The sequence below is a fragment of the Hermetia illucens genome, chromosome 1, assembly GCF_905115235.1.
Source record: "Hermetia illucens chromosome 1, iHerIll2.2.curated.20191125, whole genome shotgun sequence".
Lineage (NCBI taxonomy): Eukaryota > Metazoa > Arthropoda > Insecta > Diptera > Stratiomyidae > Hermetia > Hermetia illucens.
The window spans coordinates 30,656,562-30,672,263 of NC_051849.1; the positions used below are offsets into that span (position 1 = coordinate 30,656,562).

General features: G+C 43.4%; 1 protein-coding gene across 1 annotated transcript in view; it reads right to left on the reverse strand.

The window, feature by feature from the left end:
• LOC119653142 (obscurin) overlaps positions 1 to 15,702 on the reverse strand; it is a 172,164-nt gene that overhangs the window by 65,052 nt on the left and 91,410 nt on the right. The window contains 5 exon segments of the mRNA XM_038057679.1: positions 3,133 to 3,289; positions 3,551 to 3,910; positions 4,300 to 4,458; positions 5,146 to 6,427; positions 11,775 to 12,077. Coding sequence (XP_037913607.1) covers positions 3,133 to 3,289; positions 3,551 to 3,910; positions 4,300 to 4,458; positions 5,146 to 6,427; positions 11,775 to 12,077 — 2,261 coding nt within the window.

Sequence of the window (15,702 nt, forward strand, 5' to 3'; positions counted from 1 at the left end):
AGCTTTCGACTGTGCGCCATTCCAAAACGTCTGTGATGTCGCCAGAGAGCATGGTGTCGACGAAACTCTAATAAAGTGGATCTACGCTATGCTATCACAAAGATTGTTGTGTGTTGTGGGTGTTGATCGCTACCTAACAACGGAAGCGACGAAAGGCTGCCTTCAAGAAGGTGTGCTATCGCCATCTGTAGGGAATGCTGATCAACTAACTACTATGCGAACTGCAAAATCTGCCAATACATATTCAAGCTTATGCGGATGACGTGGCTGTGCTGGCTGTTGGTCGAGATCTCGGAATGGTGTGTAGAAATACACAGCGCGCCGTTGATTTGATTGACAGTTGGTGTCTCAGGCGTGAACTTTCAGAAAATCCAGATAAAACCACAATGGTATTATTTACAAAAAGGAGGAAACTGAATGATCTTTGCCTTCCATAGATGATGAATACAATCGTTCAACTCTCGGAGCAAGCGAAATATTTGGGAGTTATTCTAGAAAAGAAGCTTCTTTGGAACAATCATGTAGAGATAAAGATGAAACTAGCTCTCACAGCTATGGGCTGTGTAGGTGGACCTTTGCCTTAACATGGGGACTTGCTATCATTAGGCCGATGTTTGCTTATGCATCCGTAGTGTTGTGGGTTAAGGTAAATCAAAATTTGGATTTGTTTATGCAGAGCACTGCAATGAGAGCGGCTCATAGACTAATTCGATTAAATATATGGGAAAACAATGGACGTGGGGGGCACAGAGCATTGGAAAAGTCATTGGGAAAACTGAATCCAGTTTTCGCAATGCCTTCCGATTCTCCGATCCCCATACATCTGTTTTGTAGAAGATATGATGTTATTCAGAGTGAAATTATGCGGTGTTTCCAACGATTAATTAATTGAAATAATAAAACTTGTTGTTTCTTTTTCGTTGGTATGGGTATTTATTCTTGCAAATACCGATATTTCGGGAACCACTTGTTCCCTTCATCAGTGCACTGATGAAGGGAACAAGTGGTTCCCGAAATATCGGTATTTGCAAGAATAAATACCCATACCAACGAAAAAGAAACAACAAGTTTTATTATTTCAATTATGATGTTATGTTGAAACGAAGAGAAACCTGGGATGAACCAGAAGAATGCTTGTCAGGATATACTGACGTCTTCTACACTGATGGCTCAAAAACAGAAACAGGATCAGGAGTCTACCTCTCAAATAAAAACGAGAAGTGGGTTTTTCCTTTGGGACAATACACGACGGCCTTTCAGACTGAAGTGTATGCGGTCCTAAGGGTGTCAACTTGGACGATTGACGAGCGGTTTAAGGGCAGGCGCATCGCAATCTGTAACGATAATCAAGCTGCATTGAAGACGTTGAGTAGTACTTCGATCATTTCAAAAATTGTCCAGGAATGTAGAGATCGATTGAATTCTGTTTCTAGATTCAACACGGTGGATTTACTCTGGGTACATGGTGATTGTGGTGTAGAGGGAAATGAAATCTCGGATGCCTTAGCAAAAGAGGCTTCATCTTCCCTCATGCCCGGAATCAGCAATTGGGGTGTCAGTAGCATTGGCTGAACCTGCTATCAAAAACTGGGAATAAGCTTCCCGTAATGACAGGTGGCGAAGCCTTAACGTTGCTAGACAGACCAAAGTTTTCCTGTCAGAACCAAACAAACATACTGCAAAGTTTATCCTGCAGAAGTATTGTGGGCAGAATGGGAATTATTCAAGATGGTAGGTTTTCATCCTGTAATGAGGAAGCGGAATCCACGGAACATTTTCTATGTGAGTGCCCCGCCTATGGACGCATCCGACATCAGATTTTTGAAGCTGATGTGCTGCAACTGCAGCGGGTAGCATCACATCCACTAACGGAAATCCTGCGATACATAAACGAATTCGGGATATTCCGTTAGACGGGGTAATCCAGTACAATCGACCACTAAGCTCTGAGTGCTCAGAGGCTTTGCCTCTCCCTCACCTCAAAGACACACACACACACAACTGAAGGTAATGATCGCTGCCAAGCTGAACTTCAAGGTGCACCTGGACTATGCGTGAGAAAAGGTAGGAAAGGCTAGTTTACCTCTAGCAAGAATAATGCCCAATATTGGACGCTAAACTGCAGTAGCCGGCTGCTTATTGCAGGGGTAATGAAATCCATCCTGTTCAACGCGGCTTCCGTCTGGGCGGGGGTACTGGACGACATAGTGAACCAGAGAAGGGTCCGTTCGGCACGTCGGCCAATCTTGGGTATGCACCACATATAGGATAGCATCTGGAGAGGCAGCGTGTGTAATCGTAGTAATGATTCCCTTGTATCTTATGGCGAATTAGGCACATTGTCTCTATTAGAGAAGGAGGCCGAATCTGGTCAATGTGACTGGGGATTTCCGAAAAGCCATTAGGAGAAGAATGCGGTGTACAGGAGATGGCAGCAACAGTGGGACAGTTTCGGAACAGGTCCTTGAACCCATACACTGATCCCGCGTGTTGGAGAGATGGGTCGAGTGGAGAATTGAAATACCACCTAACAGAGTTCCTTACACACAGGGAGACAGAGGATACAAGAAGCCTTTTCATAGCTTCGAATTGGACTAGTTCTCAGACTGTTCCGAATGCGCTGCTATACCCGAGGACTCAGAGCATGTTAGGTTCCATTGTCCGAGATTGGCTATGGAAGAGGGAGGTTAAACGTTGTTATCGGACCCCATAATCTTGTGGAGGAGATGCTGAAGATCGAAGCAACGCAACAATAATTGCAATACACCAAAAGCTACAGGAACTGAATCGAGCCCAGAAAGCCTTCCCTGTAAGGTTATACTTTATGGTCGTCTCGCGTAGGGGGAGAAGTGTGGGGGTGGTTTTAGTGGGTGAGAATCCCATATACTGCTGCAATCTGGTGTCTTTGTATGATTTCCACCCCCATCCATAAGGAACGTGTTTGATTCGCGAAAAGTGTATTGGGCGGAAAAACCCATCTACCACGACTGCAAGAATTGCGGTTGTGATCGAGGTAAACAGAAGGTAGTATTAGGCAGTACTGGACCAAATCAAATGTTCCAAATTATGTGCTAAAGAACTGGGTTCAGTAAAACCTAATGGCGATGATAACTTCATCTCTAGAAAACTCACCTGCAGTGTTTGATTTCCAATCGGAAGGTAGTTGCTCCGATTTCTCTGGTGATGATTCTGTCTGCAAGGCGGTCATCTAGCGGTTTGTTGTCTTTCAACCATGTAACTGAACCGGGCTTCTCGGTGAATTGTACCTCAAAGGCAGCATTTTCACCACCTGGCAAATATAAGGATTTCATTTAATGAGAAAATTAAATATAATTTTATGAGATATTTTAGGACTACGTATCCTGTAAGTGTGTCACAATATAGAAAACTACCTCGTTAAGGACATCTACTTTATTTCAGATTATTTCTACTGTAAAACTGTGTCATAAATTCATTTCTAAAATTACAGTGAAAATGTGTGAAGGATTAATGTGTGTGCAATTGGATATCATAGAAGTTGGTTAGTATGCTAACTACTTTAATTACTCACTCTCTACGTGTTGACCCTTAAGGGTTCGAATGATACATGGTTTTCCCGCCGACCTCTGTCCAGTTGTGATTTGATCTTCAAGGCGTGATATCGAGCTACGATACTCAGATCGTGATGCTGCCCGATCACTGCCTCGTCGGTCACTCAGGCCACGTGATAGGGCCAATCGGTCTTCAGCCCGTGAAATTGCTGAACGTTCTTCTCCAGCTCGGGAATAGGAGGTCCTTTCCTCATGGCCCCGGAAGAGTGTTGTCCCTGAATCACCCTTGATTGATGCTCGGTCTTCGGCACGTGATGATGTACGTGAGTATCTTTGCGATGTATACGATGATTCGCGATCATAGTCTCGGCCACCAGTTACTAAGAATTAATTTTGATTTGGGTTGTTTAGAAGTGAAGCGTATATAAATGATGCCGGGAGTTAGGTTGCAACACGATAATTTACATGAAATGTGAGACACATATTGATGAAAGAGGCAGATATAAACATTCGGAAGAACCCAGAAGATCTCAGGGTGCATAACGTTGGTTTAGATGAACAGAATGTGTGCAACAATATACAAAACTACACATAACCACTATACTCCTAGTTAAGAGTACTTTGAACCAGGGTCCTTCATTTTGGTTTACCGAAGACCTCCGATTCGAAGTTCTCTTCAAAACGTTCAACATTACTTGAATACTCTCGAGCAACATTTATTACAATTACAACTTGATTTTACCGCAATTGGTCCTGACTCAATACTCACTTTCATAACGCTTCCTTGACGATCGTGACGAATATCGTGACGAATAATTATAATCATCCATTCTTGCGACACTTGGTGCTCTCGATTCAACTTCACTACTTAATTCTCGATAGTCTCCTGCTACAGACTCAGAACATTCTTCGATGTCCCCGGGTCCAGCTGGAACATCAATAAGTTCATAAACAGGACGTTTAGGTCGTATAGGAGGCGTGAAAATATGCAAAAAATCTCTCGCCTTAGCTTTATGCACTGTATCCTCGGCATATTTGATCGTGTCGTCCGATTTTAGGACGGTTGTTTTGATCGATCGGATTTTCTGTTTGGCGGTGCGAAGCGAGGTGTCTAAGCCCCTGGAGTCGAAATATCCTTCGAGGAAGGCTTGGGTTTTGCGTTCTAAGCTTTCGGTGTGAACAAGGACTTTTTTCACCATTGGTGGTGGGGGGGGAGGAGGAGGCGGTGGAGGAATGCGAACTACAAGAACTTCTAAGGAAATTTCATACGCGATGCGAGGGAGTGGTGTGAAAAAGCCGGGCATTGGGATCTTGTGGGGAGGCAGAGGCGGAGGAGGCGGTCCGAAACCATCCATGCCGCCAGACCGTATGGCGTCCACGATGTTATTCCATTGCGAAAGCGAAGCTTCATCGGTTATGCGAATTGTTATTTGCGGTGGCTGCGCTTGGCCTTGCGTGTTAGATTGCTGATTGTTAGTGTTAGTATTATCTGCATCGTAAGGTAGCCTGTTAGGATGCAAAAGCTCTTTGGCTCTGATGGCTAGAAGCTCCTCAATATCCGTGATTACGATCTCAGGAGTGCGGGGACGCATCTCCCTAAGATCACTTAGCTTACCAGTGTCGATCGATTTCAGAAGTTGATCTTCTTTGTGGATTGGAGTTAGAACGGCCTCAGTAGTAGGCTCCTGTTCTTTCTGCTTAGTATCCGGAAGAAGCGGTACTTCTTCTAGTTTTGGTTTTTCAGTGGTTGGAATTGATGGCGTAGGCTCTTCCTTCTTTACTTCTGGCTTCTTAATTTCAGGTTGTTTTGTTATTTCTGGTTCCTTAACTTCAGGTTGCTTTCCAACTTCTGGCTTCCTAACTTCAGGCTGCTTTATTACTTCTGGCTCCTTAACTTCAGGCTGCTTTAGTACTTCTGGCTGCTTAACTTCAGGCTGCTTTGTAACTTCTGATTCCTTGACTTCAGGCTTCTTTGTTACCTCTGGCTCTTTCGCTGAAGGTTGTTTAGCTACTTCTATCGCCTTTATTTCAGGTTGCTTTGTTACCACTGGTTCTTTCTGAGCGTCAGATTTCTGCACAGGAGCTTCTGGTGCAGGTTCTTTCTTCTGGACAATCTGCAACTCAGGCTGCTTCTGATCAACTTTTAATAATGCAGGTTGCTCTGTTTTCACTTGGGTAGTCTTCTCTTCGATTCGTTTTTCCGAAATTGCTTTCGACTGGGAAATTTGTTGCTCACTTTGAATGCTTTGCGCTACGTTAGACTGTGAAACTTTCCGCTCCTCTGTAAGCTCAACAGCAGACGATCTAGAAACCTTAGGAGTTTCTTCTGGTTTCACAACAATTTCTTCTTTAGCTCTAGTTTCGACTTTTTGTATCTGTTCCTGGTTAGTGTCTTTTACTTTAGATATCTGTACCGATTGTGCAGAAAGAGTCGTTTGCTCTACAGCTCCAGTTATACTAGTCCTACTTTCAACGGTACTGCGTTGCACAACGGTTTGCTCAACCTTTGATTCAACGCTGCTTGAAACAACTTGCTGTTCAGATTTGACGGATTTTTCCTCAACCTTGTGTTTGGTAACGAAGTAATCTTTCGCTATGTCAGATGGCCTTATACCACTGTCACTTTCGTGAGCGTCTACTTTATGTGGAAGTCTGAAAATGGGTTCATCAATTTCAAGGACATGTGTTGGATCTATGCGAAGATCGTCAGCTTGATGTTCTTGTAATGTCAGAGGATCGTTGATGTGATCACGGATCTCTCTAAGCCACTTTGGCTTGGTATCGTCTTTATGAGCAATTAATTTTACTGGAAGTGGTGTGGTTGTGGTAACGCCAGGTTTTGCTTGTATTTCAAGGGTTTTGTCGTCGGCGGAGTCTTTGATTTCACACTCTGGCAACTGTGAAAGAAATGTAGGTAGCAATTAATAACGGGTTGTTGTTTTGTGTAAGCTACATTTGAATATGTGTAGTATTAGCAATGGACAATGAGGATCTAAGTCCTTAATTGTATAATCCACATTTCTTCAAATAATTTGTGGAAAAAGGAAGCAATTTTCTTTGCAGAGAACTAACCCATTTAACAGAGAACATTTTAGTTCTAGCCAGTGAGGACCTGTAGGTAATAGAAAGTTTAAAGTGGTGTTCTTGATAACGAATTGGTTCGAAAAACAAATTAAGGATTTCAAAAGACGATTTCCTTCTTCACCGCATTCTCACCACAGACAGGTCGACCCGACGCCGAGAAAGATACCTTTTGACAACTTCTCGGCACAAAGGCCTGTGTGACGTGTCTGCTGACGACTATGGGGTCATTGCATGCGATCTTAATGGTCAAGTGGGTGAAAAGATTGCAGCAGCTATTATGGGCAAAAAGGGTTTGGAGCAAGCAATGATAGTGAAGAGCGTGTAGTTGTTTTTGGGGATGCTCACTCAGCTGAAGATCAAGAGGATGGTTGGGCCTTCTGTAAGAAGACTCAATACAGGAGGAGCAAATCAAGTGGCTAAGGGGCACAGAACGTCATTGGGTATCCGTGGAGTATGGATGAGGTGGCTAGGTAGCTGGTGACCAATGTGGTTAATATATTGGTGTGTCGATGACACTTCGATGGTTTTCTTGTGTGTGTTTACCATCCCATGTGACAAGCCATAAGCACCCGTCGAATGCCATATGCTTGTAGTGTACACCAATGCACTGCATCACATACACGGCACTAACACCAGGCTTTGTGCGCGGAAGTTTGCTCGCCAATTTTCCGTAAACGGTCAAATATCTGCAATGACTTTTCTCCATCATCAAATTTCAAACAATGCTCTGAGAGTTGAATCTTCTGTGTCCAGGTTTCCCGCGAGTTTGATGTTTAGATTACGACTCTCCATTGCCACTATCTCAAAGTGAACTGTTTCGACTCATTTTTCGATGCTTCTGTCATAAATTTGTGGGCCAGTTTACCAATGTACCGCTTTACTCCATTTCTTTGACTGAAGAGCCGATTATTGACGATGTCGTGGGCCCGAGCTGGCCCGGATTACAAATTGTATCCCTCTTCTTTGGGCTTGCAAGATGCGTCATTGGATCTGCTCTTTGGTAGGAGCAAGCTTATTCTCAGATGACACGCCCAAAAGCAAAACAGAAGCATGCACCTGTAGAAAAAATAACGTAGTACAAACGTCTTGGCATGTCCAAAAGCTCGTTAAAGACCATCAACTTGAACTATATCCTTTCGTTCGAGGTAATTGACTCTATATCTCTCTCTCTCTCTATATTCCATAACTAGAGAGGGAGGCTTTTAACCTCCCATTTGAGGCTAATAGAACCATAACCACCCAAGCTTTAAACTACAGTTAAAGGATAATCGAACTGTCAACTCTTGCAATCCGGTGGCTCCTCCGGTTGAGCTCTATCTGCTTTGCAACGAGAACAACCCGAATGTAATGTGCAACACGGCTCTACCTGTCTGTCTGTCTAACGCGAAACACAGAATCCGGAGATCGTGCCTTTCCAATCTTGTGCAGGTAAGAGTGAAAACCTCCATGCACACTTAAGAACTGGATAAGGAAGTAGTCAATCACACGACGCTTCCGATTCAGTTGCGCATCTAAGTTGCCAATGAGCCACGCAGTCCATCTGCCACTCATATAGAGTGTATTGCCGGTCTTTACGAGCGATCACCTCCCTTGGCTTTCCTCCCTTGTGTTTCTATATGGCTTAAGGCTCCTTATCAAGAAGGGCAACGGGGACCACTCCCGCGATCATCATGACGGCCGGTTCAGAGACAGTGTGGCATACTGGCGCCACTCAAGGTTCCATGAAACCGGGTTTTTGTTTCGGTACTGATTACTAATGAGCACTAGATCAGCTTTGGTCTCCGCAGGAAACTGCTCCAGCAACTCGTGAGCGGCTGCACTCCGGTGCATATTGATTTGTAGGATGCGAATCATGTTGACCGAGTCCTAGCTCTATCTAGTTTTGCTCTGAAGACTGGAGTTCGCTCTGAGCCCGCAGTGTGCGCCATGTTCTCATCAAACGCGCCACGAGCCCTGCGCAGGACGCAACTCTCCTTTTCGTTGCAGATGTTCGCGTTTTGGCCTGCCTGACCGGGTTTGCGGCATGTTGCCCTTCTGTCAGGTTCCCGACGGGTTGCAGACGTGTGCCCATAATCCAAACATTTATAACATTTGGTTGGTGCGGCTCGCTTTCGTATCCTGCACACTACCCAACCAATTATGATTTTCCCGCTGTTTAGAAGCTTCCTCGCGTATTGCTCCGAAATTTCCACCACAGCGAGTTTTTGACTTTAGGAGTTCGCAGAGGTGATACCAATCCGGATATTGGTTACCTCCGGACATTCATGTATGATGGCTTCTTCTACCTCGTTCTTTTCTGTGAGGCAGTCAAGGTTTCGGATTTCCAGAGTGGGTTCCAGGCTAGAAACCAAAGCGTTCTCTCCCAGAAATCCTTTCACTGCTTCAAAGGTCGTACCTTTATTTGTTTTCCTAGGGCCTAATTCGACTGGGACCCCGCCATCCTTCTTCTGGTTTTCTGCATAAGCATTGCTCTTAATGCATATTGAATGACACCACAATGTATCTCGAAGCGTTTGGTGAAAGCTGGGTTATGCATGACTGGAGCCAGAGAGAGACTTTGCTTTAGAGCGTTAAATACTGAGAGAGCAGTCATGCTGATATGACGAAGCTACCAGTATGCCTGCTCATATTCCAGGAAACCTTTGTATGTATTTGCTGGTTTTAGGTCGTGGAGAATCAGAGGAAGAAAGAACTTTTTCATGATCGGTACAACACGTTACCGATTATGTGCCTCGGGTATCAAATCTCGTTCATTACCTCACGTTATTTCGTTGAAGCCATTAGCGTTTAGGGAAATCAGGTGTCCCGCACTTATAACATCGTTTCCCTAGGCAGTCTGACTGCTTCATAGCTTCGGGGATTGACGGCTTCCATAATGATATTAAGATCCGCACTATTCAAAAAGCCAATTATAGGCAGAAAATTCTGTTCCGCCAAACGATTTGACATCAAAAGTGGGCTAATCTTTCAAGGTTTGTCACCGTTGCCCAAGCGATCCTTCTAGTTGCGATATTTTAACCTTTCTAACGGAATTATGTCCTCGATGTATATGCTGGGTGCCCATTAGTCGTTATTTGAAGCACTGAACAACTGGAGAAGATGAGCTCCAATTGAAGTTGCAATCGGTCCTATGCTAGCGTGTTAATGTATCCTGGAAGTTAACTGCATGTTACCTTCACGTAGAGAGCCAATATATTCACTGCAGTGTGTGAAGGTGGTCAGGATAGTCATCCGAGTTGACCGGATTCAACAATGAGTATATAACTGAGTGACGGAGATTGACGATGGAAATCCGATATATTGGCAAACCACCCAAAATCCAAACGATTCATCAAAATTTTAGCCGATCTAGTTAAGGAAGAAACCCAGAACCCAGAAGACAAACCACTAACTCGGTTTTAATTGTATAGTTTTCATACAGGTCTCGTGAATAAACTGCTGGTCGATTACCGATGGGACACCCTAAAATCCGAAAAATGTCATTTGCAAATAAGCATGCCAAACTTTGCTTCGACCTAAACTTTTAAAACTGGGAAAGCGGAAGTTGCATTCTCATCAATATTAATTCCAACTTATTCATTAATTATAAATGGTTATGTCCCAAGTGAAGAGAAAACCTACAAGTCGAAGAGAATTTTGATGAGAGGGTGGGAAAATTATTCGAAGCATTTTCACCGAACATCGTCAAAATACTACTCCGTGATTTTAACATAAAAGTCAGAAACTAAGGGACAGGGACAGGGAATAACGGGTCAGTGTTAAGATCTGCTAACCGCTTCGGTCGTGCTGATCCTAGGATAGAGTTGAGACAGCGTCTGATAAGTTGCCTTTACCCTCGATGAAATCGTAAGCCACCTTCCGCCCGGAGAGAATAGCAACTGGTGGGCACCATGATGATATATAAAATCATCAATGTCAGTGTGAATTGAATTTGTTTAGAGTGAAAGTTCAGTCATAAAGTCAAAATACTTCCCACACAAACATATCCATAAAAGGATCTGAATATCTGTGAATAGCGTTATATTTAACAAATTATATCATTCCTTCATCCTGATAAAAGGTTCTCTAACATCTTTGATGCTTGCCACAGGTGGAAAAATTGCGAGAGAGGCATCTTTGATGGTGTGGTCACGTAATTCGCGGTAACGAGAATTCACTTGCCAATATTGGTCTGAGCATTGAAGTCGATGGTGAGCGATCAAAAGATCGGACGAAATAACGGTGGCTTGATACGTTGAATGGGGATTTGAAAGCCTCGCGATTGCAACTAGACCAGGCTTTTGATGAAACAAAATGGCGAAATCGATCACGAGGGGCCGACTCCGCTTGTGCACCAGACAAAGGCTAAAGAAAAAGAAGAAGAAGGCGAAGTTGGATAAACGGAGATCATCGGACCAACGCAACGGACAGGACACGTTCAATGGATGGACGTCTTCAATGGACGAAGATAATGTATCGGTGAATTAAAGAACTGCAATAGCCCTTCGATGTATGGCAACTTTTAGAAGGTATTTATATGATGAATCTGGCATCAGGCAATTTGAGGAACGGCCGGTTGCGTACTGCTGATGAGAAAATGAGGAGAACAGAATTAGATATTTAGATTCACTGATCCATCAGCCGTTGTGCTACACGATCCGTTTAGTATCGATCTGAGGTAGTTAGCTGACCCCAGACTGACTGTGTAAACGTCGTCTTATAGACAATGCATTCTAAATGGCAAGGGCCAGGGTGGGCTGCAGCGCTTCGAGAAAGGCAACAATGAGCGCTTGACAGAATTTATTGCAAGCCATGTCTAATAGCGACCAACATGTCAAATCGACAGTTACTTCACTGAGTAAAGGGAGGCTTAGATGTAGTCTCCGATATATTGCGTGAGAACGGCTGCTTTTACACATGTCAGTGGGAGGGTAATTTGCTAAATCTATCTTATCTTTTACAGATAGTTTTAAACGTGCTCATAGCAATCGTCCTGTCCTTCACTCAATTACGTTTGGTTCTTCTACAGGTCATTCTCGCATATGCGCTTATTGTGTAATGTTTTCGCCTTTACCCTAATGGGTGCCTTTATTGCTTCATTATTGTTTTATTCAACAAATCGGTTTTAATAGAGTAAGAAAAGACTTTCACAAACTTATACATATAGACACATATACTTACTTTTATAATATCCTTCAGTAGAAATATCGAACGATCTTCTGATATTTTTCGAACTTTACAAACTAATATTCGTGATTTAAATAGAAAGATATAACGTTCTTTAGTTTTTCCTTCGTGGTCAATAACAGTCCACCATTCATGTGCTAATAAACGTCCTAATTTATGTAAATTTCCTCGATATCCTTCGATACTAGCAAGAAATTTATTATCTATTGCCCGATGTGGGACACTTAGCATCAACTCTAAGGCCTTCTGTAGATGTGTTACGTTTTCGTTGAGACTAAGAGAATACTTTACCAATTCCTGTAAGAAATAGAAAAAAAAAAATTATTAAAAAAGAAAATCATATAAAAATATAATTTAGAATAACGTTTCCCAAAAATCTCGGGAAAAAGTTGACTTCCGAAATGCTAGACAGAAAAAATATACTAACGCAAAAACATATTTTATTCCAAAACTGTCTTTGTATAGTGAACATTAGCTAAAAAATCGCTCCATATCTCAACTATGATATAAAATCTGATAGTCCCGACTATATGGATATACTTGAATAGCCCATAGAAATATTTAGGAGTAAGGGGAGATAGGTATTAGTGGCCGCTCCGACGCGCTGCAAATAGAGATCTCTTCGAGGTCCCCAAAAAATTGCTTACCTAATACCCGCAGTCTGCCTCTATTTGGAGCTAGGTAATAGGATGGCTCAAGTGGTTAGAGCGCTGGGCTGTCGTAGTGAAAGGTCGCGGTTCAAATCTCACTGGTGGCTGAGGGATTTGTCATCGTGACTGCATGTCGGATACCAGTCCACTCAGCTGTGAATGAGTACCTGAGTCAAATAAGGGTAATAATTTCGGCCAAGCGCAATGCTACTGGTGGTCAAAGGGTAGTATAGGTCCCAGCTTGAAAAGTGGATTTGAGCACACAATGGAGCATAAAAACTGTTAAACGCCTGTTGAACCAACACCAACAGCTCTACTACCAAACCATATCACCACCTATACGGAGAAGGATGAAGGCGAGTCTCCTGCGCCTAAAAACGGAACAAATTGTACCAACTGGTCGTCCAGATGGGGGGTTGGGTAGGGCTGACAACCCTACATGGAAAACAACTTGTTACGAAGCCACAACAGGAACCTCGGACTGGACGGATTACTCAACGACGAAGCCGGCAACGACAACGAATTAACGATTTACCCATTTTCTCATGGAACGTGCGCTCCGTGTACAGAGATGAAGCTGCTTAGCAGCTAGCCGATACCCTGTCTCAATATAGGGCTGATGTAACAGCATTACAGGAGATGCGTTGAACAGGGACCGGTTTCCAGGAGAAGAGTCGTTACATCTATTATAGTGCCATCCAGTAAACCATGTGCTCGGAGTAGGTTTCTTAGTCAGCCAAAAAATGAAACCTGCTGTTATCGGCTTTGAAAATATAAGCGAAAGGCCATGCACTCTGCGTTTGCGAGGAAAATTTAGAAATATAAGCCTCATAAATGTTCACGCCTCTACAGAGGAGACTGCAGAGTCAGAGAATGATACCTTTTATGCGGCAATTGCGCGGACCCTCGAAGCCTGTCCCAAGTATGATATCTAAGTCATACTTGGAGATTTTAACAGTTAAGCAGGCGATACGTTGGCTTCCATAGCTTACATCAAAATACAAATGATAACGGACTGCGGTTTATTTAATTAGGAGTGTCACACGAAACGGTTGTTGGAAGTACTTGGTTTGCGCGGAAAGCAGTCCACAAACATACGTGAACCTCTCCAGACGGGACCACTTTCAACCAAATTGACCACGATCGAACGCCGCCACCTCTCAGCCTTGATGAATGTCAGAACATATGGGGGGGGGGGCAATATAGACTCGGATCACTATTTCATTGGCATGGTGTTCCGAGCTCGAATAATAACACCACCCAGAATCCCCTCTGACAATCAGGTGGGAGTTAACACTGAAGCCATCCACAACACAGCCCTCTGCGACATCTATAAGAGGGAAACCGCAGTCAACAGAAGACATGAAGATGAAGCATCAACAAATGATCTTCACAAGCACTTGGAGAACGTTATCATTGATACGGCCACAAACATACTTGGCCATGATAGCATGGCCAGGATAAAACTGTACACGGCCATGAGGGAAATCCGTATCCCGACGAAATTGATAAGACTGACTAGGTTGACCTTGACGAATGTGCGAGCCCAGATAAAAGCAGCAGGATCACTCTCAACACCATCCGACATCAACAACGGTCTACGACAAGGGGATGCCCTATCATGCGTCCTCTTTAACCTGACCCTGGAGAAAGTGATCCGTGATGCTGAGGAAAATTTAAGGGGTACGATCCTCTTTAAGTCCACCCAACTATTGGCCTACGCTGACGATATCGACATCATGGGAAGAACCACCCGAGATGTACAAACTGCCTTCATCCAGATCGAGCAAGCGCTGATTGGCGCAAGATCTTGGGCTGCACATCAATGAAGGCAAGACAAAGTTTATGGTGGCAGCGTTAGCACCGAAAACCAGCCAACCAACAACATTAAACCACACTGGTCAAACGGGAAGAATAAAGATAGGAGACTACAACTCTAAGACCGTTGATAATTTCTCCTTTCTAGGGTCGAAAATCACAACCAATAACAGCTACGATGATGAAATCCGCGCACGATTGTTGTCAGCCAACAGAGCCTATTTCAGCTTACAAAAACTGTTCCGCTCAAAACATCTCACTATAGGGTGAAAGCTCCTACTGTACAATGATCTTGCCAGTCCTCATGTATTCCTCAGAGATTTGAGTTCTTAGCAGCAATGGATTTGATGAGCTCCCCAGTGATCGTGACTCGGGCGCTCAGTTCTATTTTATACGTCGCCCAATCTGTCTTCCGCGGATTTCGAAATGGACTGGGTGGAGCTCGATTCATGCCCATTACGAAACCAATACGTCTATGATCCGAGAGTTTGATATCGTTTGATACTCTCCGACCAGAGCCGCGATATCAGGGGATGCCACCGTGATGACCTCTCGCCTAACCACGTTGAAGAAAGTTGGTTCATTACACAAATTAAGGATCTCCAAATTGGATCCTACTAGATACTCAGGCAGTCTCGATCAATTTGTATTGATGTTGGAACTTCCCCAGCATATGTGTTGAGCATTGATATCACATTCTGCTATTACCCCCAAGCCTTTAGTTTTGACATATTGGATAGCTCTGATGAATATTCCAATGGGAACTTCCTCTGTACCTTCTGTATAGCACCATATCTCTTTATCTCCCTGTTGACTTTTTATGATTAGTTTAGCCGATGTGGTGTCGCCATCACATAGGTCGTTAAACAAATTAGAATGGAAGTCTTTTGAGACTACCATGCAAGAGCGGGTCGATTACTTCCATTGGCATACAGCAGGCCAGAATGTTGGAAGTTTCGGCCCCTGACTACCTCACCAGCAATCTGCGGTTCTTGTATGAGGTAGGCAGAGTAACATTTTAAGGAGTAATGACCGCTATGAGTTTTTAGTGGAGATAGAGACGGGGTAGTTTTTCTACCCACTTCAGCCCCTTTCTTCCATTTTGAGGTACCATAACTTTTTAAGGCGAATGACCGCTACAATTTTTTAATGGGATTCGAAACGAGGAGCTTTTCGAGGAAATCTTGAGTTTTTCGTAAGCCTTTAACGCAACTCGATTTGTCAAACCGTTTCCTCAGAAGTACAGCTTGGTAGCAATAAATATGCCTTCGATCGGACCACGCTTTTAGATTTCGCAAAGGCCTTTTATAAAGTCTACAAGCTTGTTGTGTATGGGTTAAAACCGCAGAAGGAAATCAATCATAAAAACTTTATTTAATTTTATAATTTAAATAACTTTATTACATAAAGTGGACGAGAAACTAAAAACTTTGTATATACTCTATTTTTAATTG